This window comes from Mesocricetus auratus, unplaced genomic scaffold, assembly GCF_017639785.1.
Source record: "Mesocricetus auratus isolate SY011 unplaced genomic scaffold, BCM_Maur_2.0 Super-Scaffold_100007, whole genome shotgun sequence".
In the NCBI taxonomy this organism is placed as follows: domain Eukaryota; kingdom Metazoa; phylum Chordata; class Mammalia; order Rodentia; family Cricetidae; genus Mesocricetus; species Mesocricetus auratus.
In genome coordinates this window covers 78201204-78214065 of record NW_024429191.1, presented here as the reverse complement: position 1 = coordinate 78214065, position 12862 = coordinate 78201204, and the positions used below count along the sequence as shown (strand labels likewise).

The window sequence follows — 12862 nt, the reverse complement described above, 5'->3', positions numbered from 1 at the left end:
AGTGTGGCCACATTGGGAAGAGGGACAGATAAAGAAGTTCAGTGGCTCCTTTCCTTCCTCAGTCTGTCAGGTGGTGGTCTGAGGGTTATTTAGCTGGAGGGCACGAGGTATGCATAGCTAAACCGTCCTGATAAAGAAAGGTGTGGGCCTTCCCAGAGTTTGCCCAGCACTGTCTGGGCGCCAGTTTTCCCTACAAAGGAGTCTGACCTCTGAGAGACAAGTTCCTCTCTGGCTGACACTAGGCCTTAGCCTGTTCCTTCCCACAGCATAAGATTCCTGGGGGGATTCCAATCCGTGGGACCATGTATCACTAAATAGTCTGATAACCAAAAGGAGGAGCGCCCACTTTAGAGTATCCTTGTGGAGCCGGTGGTGGTGCACCCCTTTAATCCCAGCACTCAGGAGGCAGAGGCAGGTGGATCTCTGTGAGTTTGAGGCCAGCCTGGACTACAAATCAAGTTTCAGGATAGCCAGGGCTGTTATACAGAGAAACCTTGTCTCAAAGAACAAAAAAAAAACAAAAACCTTTTCTTTTGAGGATGCCTGCTGCATCGTCTTAGAAAGGAGAACCAAAAAGATGGACCATGATATGAACGTCAGCCTCGAATTAACCCTGAAAAGCCAATGACGTGTACTCTCAGGTAGCTTCAGAGAGGCTTGTTACTCAGAAGCAGCCTTATAGTCTGGTCTCCTTCCCAGGGGTAAGCACAGGATAAGTAATGCCAGAACACTGATACCTGTTAGTTAAGGCACGAAAGTTACAGTTGAGGTAGCTGCTTCTGTGACTCTCATTATGCCTGCAGCGAGGGGATTCCTGTGAAGATTGGGGTAGGATTGGTTGGTACATCACAACCCTGCTTCCCCAGAGACTTAGTCTGGTGTCCTTCCCTGCTCCAGCAGTAGAGTGTGCTGCTGGCTTGTGTAGACTTCACCCACAGCTCCCCTTAGTGCACTCGCCCTCTGCTTCTGCCCCTGGGGAGGGTTCCCCTTGTGTAGACTTCACCCACAGCTCCCCTTAGTGCACTCGCCCTCTGCTTCTGCCCCTGGGGAGGGTTCCCCTTGGATGTCCAGAGTCCATTTTTGACTCATCCAGTAAGGAATTTTCGTCATTTTTGTTTTCCTCTTTTTGGAAGTAGCAGATGAGTTGTTTGTTTTTGTTTTGATGGATATTTAACTATTTATTTTACATGCATTGGTGTTTTACCTGCATGTATGTCTGTATCAGGGTGTCAGATTCCCTAGAACTGGAGTTAGTGAGCTGTGAGTTGCCACGTGGGTGTTGGGAATTGAACCTGGGTTCTCTAGAGGAGCAGACGTGATACAAACTGCTGAGCCGAGCCATTTTCTCCAGCCCCGAGTTTTTATTTTTTGAGACAGCATTGCACACCATAGCCCAGGCTGGTCTAGAATGCACTATATAGTCCAGACTGACCTTGAACTCTGTAGTTCTGCTTCAGCCTTCTGAGTACTGGAATTCCAGCTGAGGGGCTTTAACTGTGCTTTAGAGTGAAAATGGGGCTGCCTCCCACACTGGCAGTTGCCTGGCACCTGAGATCCATCCCAGTGCATGGCCTGAGCCTGGAAAGAATCTGTATTATTTCAGACACTAGGGTTAAGTCCCCAGACAGAGAGGAAAGCACAGTAAAGAACCTTGGGATGGGTGCGGGGTGCTAACAGGAAAGTAGACTGCTGCTGGGTGAAAGGAACTGGGTAGCAGTAGCTTTTCGGTGGCTACAACTCTCCTTGAGTCTAGATGATCAGAGAGCGTTCAGCTCACAGTACCTCAAAGGAACTCCACTACTTATAAGTCATATGCTTTCACTTAACTGAAATTTTGCTTGTGGGTTAGAATTTATTTAATTTTTTAATGACTTTAAGAAAAAATGGAGTGACTTACTTGTTGGCAGAATGGGATAGACATGAGGCTATTGAGCTCCTTTTACTCTATCCTCATGAAGGTCAGAGAGAGTACAACATGAAACAGGCCTTGTGACATGCCATTGGGGACAAGAGGTCTGGGGAAGGGGGAGGAGGAAAGAATTTCTACTCTGAGACTGGCCAAGATCTCATAAATTCTGTAGGGTGGAGGCATTTCTAAATCAACAAGCAGCTAGTAATATTTAACTGAATAGAAGAAATGAGGTGCCATACATAGTCTAGAGCAAGGTCTGTTGTAGAGACAGTGAACATAATGGAAACACATGGAGGTTCCTATTTTCCAGGTATGTGATGCACACTGCAGTCCCAACAACCACTCGGAGAAGAAAAAGATTTTCCCCTTAAGTTTTTCCCACTGATAAAAAATCCTCTAAAATCAAAGCCTTTTAAAGAACACTCCTCTGCTCTAAGAAAATTAGAACATTTTGTACTTGGTTGTAGTATTAGCACATCTGGAGTTTTTTCTACTTAAGAATGTTACCAGATAATTGAAATTTCCTTTTGTTGGTTTTTGATCTCATAGAGAATTTTAAAACAAACTCAGAGGAAAGCTTTTATTTGAGAGAGAAACCATAGGTCAGGCAGAAAACCCAGAGTGGGCAAGGTTTATCTCTGAAGCTAGCTAGGTGTGGTAGAGCACACCTTGAGTCTGAGGCTAGCCTCGTCTACCTCTTCCTGTAATTCTAGGACTGACAGCTGTCTCAAAAAAGAAAACGATAACAGAAATCTCTGAAGCTGCCAGGAGGAAGGAGGTAGGGAAGAGCAAAAGAGAAAGCCATGCCTTTTCAATTAAGGTCCAAAAACAGCCAGTAAGTTTGGCAGTGGCTGATGGCAAGCAGCTGCATGGCATTGGGTGGAGGGTCTTCCAAAAAGTGTGAGGGCAGGGATACTTGACGAGTTTCCAAAGGAGGCATAGAAAGGAAAAGCAGACAGGTTTAGTAGTTAAGATCCCCAAGTGCCCTGGCAAGGGGCTTTCCAGGGTACAAACACTGTTTAAATAAGGGGGACTCAAATGAATCAGCTTTCTTGAGGAGTGATCTCTTGGCAGTCCCTGTTAGATTAACTTTTTTTTTTTTTTAGACAGGAAAGACAGTTCATGTTTTCCTTTTTTTTTTAAGGCTTATTTATTATGTATACAGTATTCTGCCTGCATACCAGAAGGGGGCACTAGATCTCACTATTGATGGTTGTGAGCCATCATGTGGTTGATGGGAATTGAACTCAGGATCTCTGGGAGAGCAGCTGGTGCTGAGCCATCTCTCCAGCCCTAGATTAACTCTTAAGGGAAGGGACAGCAGTGTAATGTAGGAATTTAGAATGTCATGTTTTAGCTGGGTGGTAGTGTAGGCCTTTAATCCCAGCACTCAGGAGGTGAAGGAAAGTGGATCTTTATGAGTTTGAGGCCAACCTGATCTACAAATTGAGTTCCCAGACAGACAGACAGAATTTACACAGAGAAACCCTGTCTCACACCATAAAAAGGGGGGAAAACGTCACATCTTGATAGAGCTCAAAAATTCTATTTTGACCTGGGGGGAAGTAGTTTTCCTTTAATTAGTTTCTTCTAAGCCCTGATAACTTCACTTAGTATTTTATTTATTTATTTATTATTGGTTTGGTTTTTTGAGACAGGGTTTCTCTGTAACTTTAGACTGGAACTCGCTCTGTAGACCAAACGACTTGAACTCACAGAGATCCTCCTGTCTCCGCCTCCTGAGTGCTGGGATTAAAGGCCTGTGCCACCATCGCCCAGCTGGTATTTTGATTTTTAAAGAGAGGCAAAGCTGATCATGAGGGAGAGGGCCCATCTTCAACGACCTCCAAACTTGCAAATGCCTGTTCAGCTATCTAACAAGAATAGAAAACACACCAAGGAATGCAAAAAACAAGCAGGTCAAAAATGAGGAACTCCACCTCATTGAAACTATCATATCTCTCTTGACTAAATTATTATTAATACTATTGGAAAAGTTCAACTTGATTAAAAAAATGTTTGTCCTAGTTTGTTTCCTGTTGATGTGATAAATACCTGACTTCAAAAGGGAAGAGTTTATTTCATCTTAGAACTGTCACTGAAGGAAGTCAGGGCAGAAACTTGGGCAGAACCACAGAGGTGAGCTGCTTACTGGCTTACTCAGCTGGCTTTTTTGCTTTTTAATAAAACCAACACCACCTTTCTGGCAGTGGCAGCACTCACAAACTTGCCTGCAGGGCCATCTTATAAAGGCATTTTCTCAGTTAAGGTTCCTTCTTCACAGATAACCCTAGTTCACACACACACACACACAATTGAAGTAAAAGCAGTGTTGCAGTTGTTGTCATGCAGAAATCTAACCAGTATTTCCTGGGTTACAGATGTTGCACAGTGATTTTCAAGCAATGGCTGCAGTAGATTCCCTCCCTTCTTCCCTTTGTGTATGTGTGTGGGTTGGGGGAGTCTTACCCCAAGGGGCTGGAGAGATGGCTCAGTGGTTAAGAGTACTCAATGGTTAAAAAGCACTAGTTGAGCTGGGCACTGGTGGTGCACACCTTTAATCCCAGTACTCGGGAGGCAGAGGCAGGCGGATTTCTGTGAGTTCAAGACCAGCCTGGTCTACAAGAACTAGTTCCAGGACAGCCTCCAAAGCCACAGAGAAACCCTGTCTCGAAAAACAAAAAACAAACAAAAAAGCACTAGCTGAGTTTCCAGAGGACTCAGGTTCAATCCCCAGCACCCAGATGATAGCTCACAAGTGCCTATAACTCCAGTTACAGGGGGTACAGAGGCCTCTTCTGGCCTCTGAAGGCACCAGACACATAAATGATGCATAGATACCCATGCAGATTTAAAAAAAAAACACCTTTATATGTTTAAAAATAATCTGTTAAATTAAAAAGACTCTTAGTCTTGAATGTATGTAAACATTTTTGTGTGTGTATGCACTCTGGCACATATGTGGAAGTCAGAGGAAACTTTGGGGAATCTGTTTTCTCTTTCCACCATGTGGGTCTCAGATCAAACCCAAGCTTGTGGGTAAGTGCCTTTATCCCCTGTATTCCCTGACCTATCTATCCTGCTAAGCTAAGGAAGTTTTTAAAAATTGCCACCCAGTGAATCTAGAGGCTGACAGAGGCTGACTAAAGTTTTTGATGCCTCTGTAATTGCTAAAAAGTTAACTATTTGGTCTAAGGCAGAAACCTTTGCTTAAGTGTTTATCTTGGAGGTATTTAGAGAGAAATGGACGTTTTTATAGGCCGTCTAAGTTAGGATTTGTTGCAGTGTCAACTATGATGTTTTAATGTATTTTTAATTAATGAGCTGTAAATGTGCAAAGTTGGCTGGGGATCATAAGCCCAAGTTGTGTGATTTGATCACATGATCCTGCTAAGACCTGTGTAATGCTAAGTGATTCCTTGGCAGTACTTGTGGTAGTAATTAGTAGCAGCAGTGAATAAACAGTAGATTCAGAGAGAGAATACCTGCAGGCTCAGACACAGATATTCACATGTATGGTGTGGATTGAACTTGGTAGTTAAGCTTGGCAGTAAGCATCTTCAGCCAGTGAGCCATCTTGCTGGCCTGTGTTTTGTTTCCTATTTGTTTGTAGCTATTTTTGTAAGAATTGGTTGTTAGTGATTCAGAATCATTCCCAGCGTCCTTGTTGAGTCACAGCTGCTGTGCTTATGATGTTTGGAGTTGACCCAAGGGTTGGGTGGGGAATTAGATAAACTAATTTTATATAGCCAGCTGTGATGCAGGTCTGTAATCTCAAGCGATTTGAGCAACTGAGTTAGGAGTTCAAGGCCTACCTGAGCTACAGTGAGTTCAAGGCCAACAACCTTGAGCAATTAATTTAGTGAGATCCTGACTCCAATAAGTATATTTTAGTTCCCAATAAGAAAACAAAGCAGTTTATAGTCATTGCATGATATATACATGTATTGAAATGCTATGTTGTACCTCATAAATATATAGTTATGTCAGGAGGAAAAAAGTAAAATGTCTAACAAGTAAAAATTTCAAAGACAGACCAAACAAAACAAAAAACCCAAAACTATAGGCTGAGCAGAGTGAGTTCAGTCCTCTGCACAAATGAAGCTGAGAACAGTAGCACCTGTGTGCAGTTCCTCACTTTAGGAGGCTGAGGTAGGAAGACCAGAAGTTCCGGTCATTCTTGGCTGTGTAGTGAATTTGAGGTCAGCCTGGGCAAAACCAGACGAAGCCAATGAAAACAATGAACCTACGAAGGCTTCTAGAAGTTGGAAGACAGTACATCACTGCACACTGTGTGCACCACTGCAGTACATCACTGCACCACTGTGTGCAATCACTGTGATACATCACTGCACCACTGCAGGACATCACTGTCACTGCTGCACATCCCTGCTGCTTCCTCAGTTGGAAGACAGATGGAAGGATCACCCAGCATTGCTTTAGGAGGCCTGTGCACATCTTGAGAGTATGAAAAGCACAAGATGTATTACAGTTGTTCATAACACTGTCAGGCCAGTTCTGGGTTTAGTATTTTTAGGGTTTAGTATTGGGGGTTCTAGTTGCCGTTTGTCTTTTTGAGCCAAGATCTCACTAGATAGTCCTGACTGACTTGGAACTTCCTGTGTGTAGACCAGGTTAGCCTCAAACTCATAGAGATCTACCTACCTTTGCCTCCTGAATGTTGCAAATTCAATTTTACATCCACAGAAAAATCTCAACTCTTCCTTTCTCAGTACTGATGTTTTAGCAGGTACATATTGAAACCTCATTTAGTTATCAAATGAATTACTAAACCCTGGCAATAGTGGCAGGTGCCACCTTCAGATTGCCCTCAATTCCAGTGTTAACGAGCTCTTCCCCTTTTCCAGTCCCACGCCTTTGACACCTTATCCTTCAGTCACTTTTCTGTAAGGGCAGCTTCAACAGTTGCAGCTTTTCTCAGACTCCTAAGGCAAGACTTGAATGATTTAGCTCTGGAATTATCCCTGATACAGTCCTGGTAGGTTCCAAAGGTCCACCTTTTCCTCTGCTGGTCTCAAAGGGTCAGGCCCATTGGTTATGGCTTGTGTGTTTGGGAAGGTCCAAAATAAGAATAGGCTGCACTTACGAAGGACCTGGGTACAAAAGATAAGCATTTGACCCAAAAGCACTAAGTGCCTAAGTCTGTTGTGTAGGCAGCTGCTAATCAGCTATGTTTCTATGAAAATAAGTCCTTTTCATGATATTGTGGCAATAGCTAATTCTGGCCTGATGTGTAATGTGAGGTTAAAAACATGGCAACTTGTCACAACACAATTCTTGTTCTTTTTGCTGTGGGCTGACTCTACATTACTTGCTTTGTTTGCTCTAGAATGGAATCTACTCACCATTTACTAGATTGAAATGTGTTTTTGGGGAAGGCAAAGTCCAGTTCACTGGGTCTTACATCTTAAAGAGACAGGAGCCCCACTCTCTCTCTGTGACTGTAGTTAGAGATTTAGCTTGATTAAGTCCAGGAATTCAGGGACAGAAATCTCCTAGGACAGATTTTTCAGGACAGAGCTGTTTTGTGTCTTTGTTTAAAGAAATTTTTATTTACTGTCCTTGCCTTGTTCCCAGTAGTACAGATTAGTTGTTGTTTTGTTTTTTGAGACAGGGGTTCTCTGTAGCTTTGGAGGCTGTCCTGGAACTCTCTGTAGACCAGGTTTCAGAGATCTGCCTCCTGAGTGCTAGGATTCAAGATGTGCACCACCACACCTGGCTGCTTTGGGATACTTTGAGGTTTCTAGTTTGCTCTTTGTTTTTAAAATAATTTTATTTATTTGTATTTCATGTGCACCAGTGTTTTGTCAGCATGCATGTCTGTGTGAGGGTGTGGGATCCTCTGAAACTGGAGTTACAGACAGTCATGAGCTGCTGTGTGGATGCTGAGATTTGAACCTGAGTCTTCTGGAAGAGCAACCAGTGCTCTTAACTGCCAGGCCATCTCTCCAGCCCTAATTTGCTCTTTTCAAATGCTGTTTGTTGTATCTTGATTTGAACCTAGCTGGTGGGTAGAAGGTGAAAAGGTCAGCATGGTGTGAGGAGACCAGCGCGCTGGAGGCAAACGCTGCTCCCTCCAGCGTTTGAGTCTGATCACTCAGCTCCACCTCCCAGCTCACACACCTCCCAGCTCACACACCTCCCAGCTCACACACCTCCCAGCTCACACACCTCCCAGCTCACACACCTCCCAGCTCCACTTCCCAGCTCACACACCTCCTGGCTCACACACCTCCCAGCTCCACCTCCCAGCTCACACACCTCCCGCTCACACACCTCCCAGCTCCACCTCCCAGCTCACACACCTCCCGGCTCACACACCTCGCTCACACACCTCCGGCTCACACACCTCCCAGCTCACACACCTCCCGGCTCACACACCTCCCGGCTCACACACCTCCCAGCTCACACACCTCCCGGCTCACACACCTCGCTCACACACCTCCGGCTCACACACCTCCGGCTCACACACCTCCCAGCTCCACCTCCCAGCTCACACACCTCCGGCTCACACACCTCCGGATCACACACCAGTGTGCTTCCCACTCCTTCTCACATACTTTCCACTGGTTTTCCAGTGACAAATGGGAAAACCACTTTTCAGGAGACTAAATTATTAAGTTTTTGTTTGTTTTTCAAGACAGGGTTTCTCTGTGTAGCTTTGGAGCCTATGCTAGCACTCGCTCTGTAGACCAGGTTTGCCTCTAACTCAGAGATCTGCCTGCCTCTGCCTCTCGAGTGCTGGCTAAATTTTAAGATTCTTAAGACTGTGCCCTGTTTCATATTGAGAAGTCAGTTGCCCTCAGTGGAATTACCTGAAAATGTTTTTCCTAGAAGTTTGCAAATATAGAAGTATCACAGGCTTGTGAGCTAGCACTTGAGAGGCTATAGCAGAATTGCTACAAATTCAAGGATAGTCTGGCTACATGTTAAGACACTCTCTCAAACCCAGCCTTTCAAAAACAAAACCAAAGAGGCAGTAATTGTAACATACTGGAAAAATTCAGTGTTAGCTTCAGTGGTTCACTTAGAAAGCACTTGTGTGGTGTGCAAAGCAAGGCCCTAGAGGATTGTGCTCTTAAGAGCAGAGAGGAAAAGGAAAATCGGCTGTATGAGGAAATGTCTATATGTCTCCTGTGGCTGAAATAACAACCAAGATGAATGACTATGCATGAAGTAGTTTTGTTTGTGTTGTTGTTATAGTTTTGGTGTGTGTGTGTGTTTTTTTTTTACTTTTTTTTTTAACGGGTGTGAATATTTTGCCTGCAAGTATGGATGTGCACCACTTGTGTTCTGGTGCTTTCAGAGGTCCAAAGATGCCATTGGATCTCCTGCAGCTGTAGTTACATAGATGGTTGTGAGCTACTATGTGTTTTTTTTTTTTTTTTTTTTTTTTGGTTTTTCGAGACAGGGTTTCTTTGTGGCTTTGGAGGCTGTCCTGGAACTCGCTTGTTAGTCCAGGCTGGTCTCGAACTCACAGAGATCCGCCTGCCTCTGCCTCCCGAGTGCTGGGATTAAAGGCATGCGCCACCAACGCCCGGCTGTGAGCTACTATTTGGATGCTGGGAACTGAACCCAGGTACTCTGGAAGCAAGAGCAAGAACTGTTCTTAGCCACTGTGTCATCTCTCCAGCCCCTGGTTTGGTTTTTTGAGAGTAGATCTCAGATAATGCAGCTGTCGTCATACTTGATATGTAACTAGGCTTGACTTTGAAATTCTAATCTCCTGACTCTGCATCTTTTTTTAAAATTTATTTATTTATTACATATACAGTGTTCTGCTTACATGCCAGAAGAGGACCCCAGATTGAATTGTAGATGGTTGTGAGCCACCATGTGGTTGCTGGGAATTGAACTCAGGACCCCTGGAAGAGCAGTCAGTGCTTTTAACCTCTGAGCCATCTCTCCAGCCCCTGACTCTGTCTGCATCTTAAGTGCTGGGATTACAGGCTTTTGATGTCATACCTGGTGTACTTTGTTTTGTTGTATTGTTGTGTTTTTGAGACAATCTTAGTCTATAACTGCCTGGGACTTACTGTATAGCACAGGCTGGCCTCAAATTCAAAGCAGTCCTTCTGGGTGGGCCTCCCCAAATTGAGGAATTTCAGGTGTGAGCTACCATGCTTAGCTGAAAGGAGTTCTCCTGATTTTGTTTGAGTGTCTCTGAATAGAATGTTAATGGGTTGGATTATTTCCTTGACTCCTTTGGGTCCATTGGCCTGTTGGACAGATGGATAAATCACTTCCTGTATCACCTAACTTAAAGCTTGGCTCTAAGTTCCAGGGCAGCCTCCAAAATACAGAGAAACCCTGTTTTAAAAAACCAAAAAAAAAAAAAAAAAAAAAAAAAAGCTTGGCTGTAGACCTAAGTCTGCTCCTGTGAGGTTATAGAGGTTATCCCTGAAGTAGTTATGTGACTCTCCTTTTCCTTTTCAGGGAAGCAGAATCCTTCAAGGAACAAGGGAATGCATACTATGCTAAGAAGGACTACAACGAAGCTTATAACTATTACACAAAGGCCATAGGTGAGAAGGACCTGGTAATTGATTTGCCAGATACATTGATTTATTTGCGAGACACTGTTGTAAATGGTTCCACCAAAGAAGCAACTGGTAAACTCATGACTTAATCATATTGAGATTAGTAGCTTTTTCCAGCTGAGATACCCAGCGCATTCATCTGATTGTTGGTGCTTTCTTTTCTAAGGAAATGGCCTTTGAGGATGAAATCGAGTTTTATCTCCATGCTTTAACATGTCAGCATATTTCATTTATTTTTATCTCAGCTTCATGTAACCAGCATTGAACTTGCTTATAGTTGAAGATGATCTTGAACATATACAGCAAGAGCTCTTGTTTTGTTGTGTCACGTTGAGGTTCTGGGGATGAAATCAGATCTTTCTGAATGCCTCTGTCAAGGCTCTACCTTTGTACTACAAGCCAGCCCAGCCCCTAAAGCCATAACTTTTAAAATTGGATGCATCATTGCTCTTCTCCACTCCTACAATAGAAATTTGCCTGTGACCTTTAGAGTGGGTTAGCATGGGAAGAGGTTACATGCAGTCCAGGGTTTCTACTTGCTCTCTACTCCCCATTCACCCCCTCAGAGTTACTACTACTACTACTATCATCATCATCATCATCATCATCAGTGTGTATGCACACGTATATGTATATGTGCTTCCATGGTACTTGCTGGAGTTGATGCGTTCCTCAGCCATGTGGAACATGTGGAATCATGAAGCTTGACGGGTGCCTTTATTTGCTAAGTCTGACCCTGTTTTTGTTGTTGTTGGCTTTTTTTTATTTTGTTTTGTTTTGTTTTTGTTTTTTTGAGACAGAGTTTCTCTGTGGCTTTGGAGGCTGTCCTGGAACTTGCTCTGTAGACCAGGCTGGTCTCAAACTCACAGAGATCCGCCTGCCTCTGCCTCCCGAGTGCTGGGATTAAAGACGTGCGCCACCAACGCCCGGCTCCTGTTTTCTTTTTCTTTTTTTTTTTTTTAATCCCCCCCTTAAGATTGTTGTTTTTATTTATGTTGTCCTGTTGGTGTGGCATAAGACAAAAAGGTAGCTGGAGACAGCTGTAGGTGCTGGAAACCGAACTGTTATATTTTTGGTTGTTAGCCTAGCCAAATGGCTGAATCATCTCTCTAGCCCTCCTGTTTGTTTTCTAAATTAACTTGTAAAAAACTTGGAAATAGGCCGGGCGGTGGTGGTGCACGCCTTTAATCCCAACACTCGGGAGGCAGAGGCAGGCGGATCTCTGTGAGTTCGAGGCGGATCTCTGTGAGTTTGAGGCCGGGCTGGACCGACAGCCTCCAAAATAATACAGAGAAACCTTGTCTCGTTAAAAAAAAAACAAAACAAAACTTGGAAATAAAAAACATCACATACCTAAATTAACCAGGCCCTACAGTTTGAAGCTGTGGAGTGTTACACTAGATTTGACACGTTTAGTGTCAAATACATTTTTAATACACTTATCCACCACCAAAACCAAAAAACTACGTGACAGAATTGGAACTAGGAAAACAATTAGGTTTATATTCTCTTTTATAACTCATGTCCACTATCTGCATTTAGTTCTTACTCATGCCCAAATGTTTAACCCTGTTGTCTTTTCTGCATGTTATATTATGCCTATGCTTACATTTGTTTACATGTATATAGAAGTTATAGGCTAGGATTTGCATATGAGGGAGACCATGTGGTTTTTTTTTCTTACTGAAATTATGTGATCTAGCTTAATATTACACATTCTAAGTCCCTCCATTTCCAGCACATTTTATGATTGCATCTTCCTTAACTGAACAGAATCCCATCTATTGATGGGCATCTAGGTTTATTTCAGTGGTGAATAAACAGTAAACATGAGGGTGCAGATACCTCTATTGAAGGATATGGAGTTCTCTGGGTATATATATGCCCAGGAGAGAAACTGCAGGTTCATATGGTAATTATATCTTTTATCCAGAAATCTCCAAATTGATTTCCACAGTAGCTATATTAATTTGTGCCCCCACCAACATTGAATAAGTGTTCTTTCTCCACATTCTCTCCAACATATATTGTCAACGTTTGTTAATGATAGTCATTTTGACTGGAATGAGGAGGTATCTCAAAATAGTTTCAGTGTTTTTTCTTTTTGGTTTTTCGAGACAGGGTTTCTTTGTATTGCTTTGGAGCCTGTCCTGGAGCTCACTCTGTAGACCAGGCTGGATTCGAACTCATAGAGATCCACCTGCCTCTGCCTCCTGAGTGCTGGGATTAAAGGCGTCACCACCAATGCCTGGCTAAATGAACTTTTTTTAAAAACATATTTTTATATTTTTAAATTTTATGTGTTTGGGTGTTTTGCATGTATATTTGCTTACTACGTGTGTGCATGGTATCCACAAAAACCAGAAGAGGGTATCATATCAGATCCCTT

At 43.3% G+C, this 12862-nt stretch overlaps 1 protein-coding gene across 1 annotated transcript in view; it reads left to right on the top strand.

The window, feature by feature from the left end:
• Dnajc7 (DnaJ heat shock protein family (Hsp40) member C7) overlaps positions 1-12862 on the top strand; it is a 37172-nt gene that overhangs the window by 7458 nt on the left and 16852 nt on the right. Inside the window, 1 exon segment of the mRNA XM_005087386.4 lies at positions 10370-10458. Coding sequence (XP_005087443.1) covers positions 10370-10458 — 89 coding nt within the window.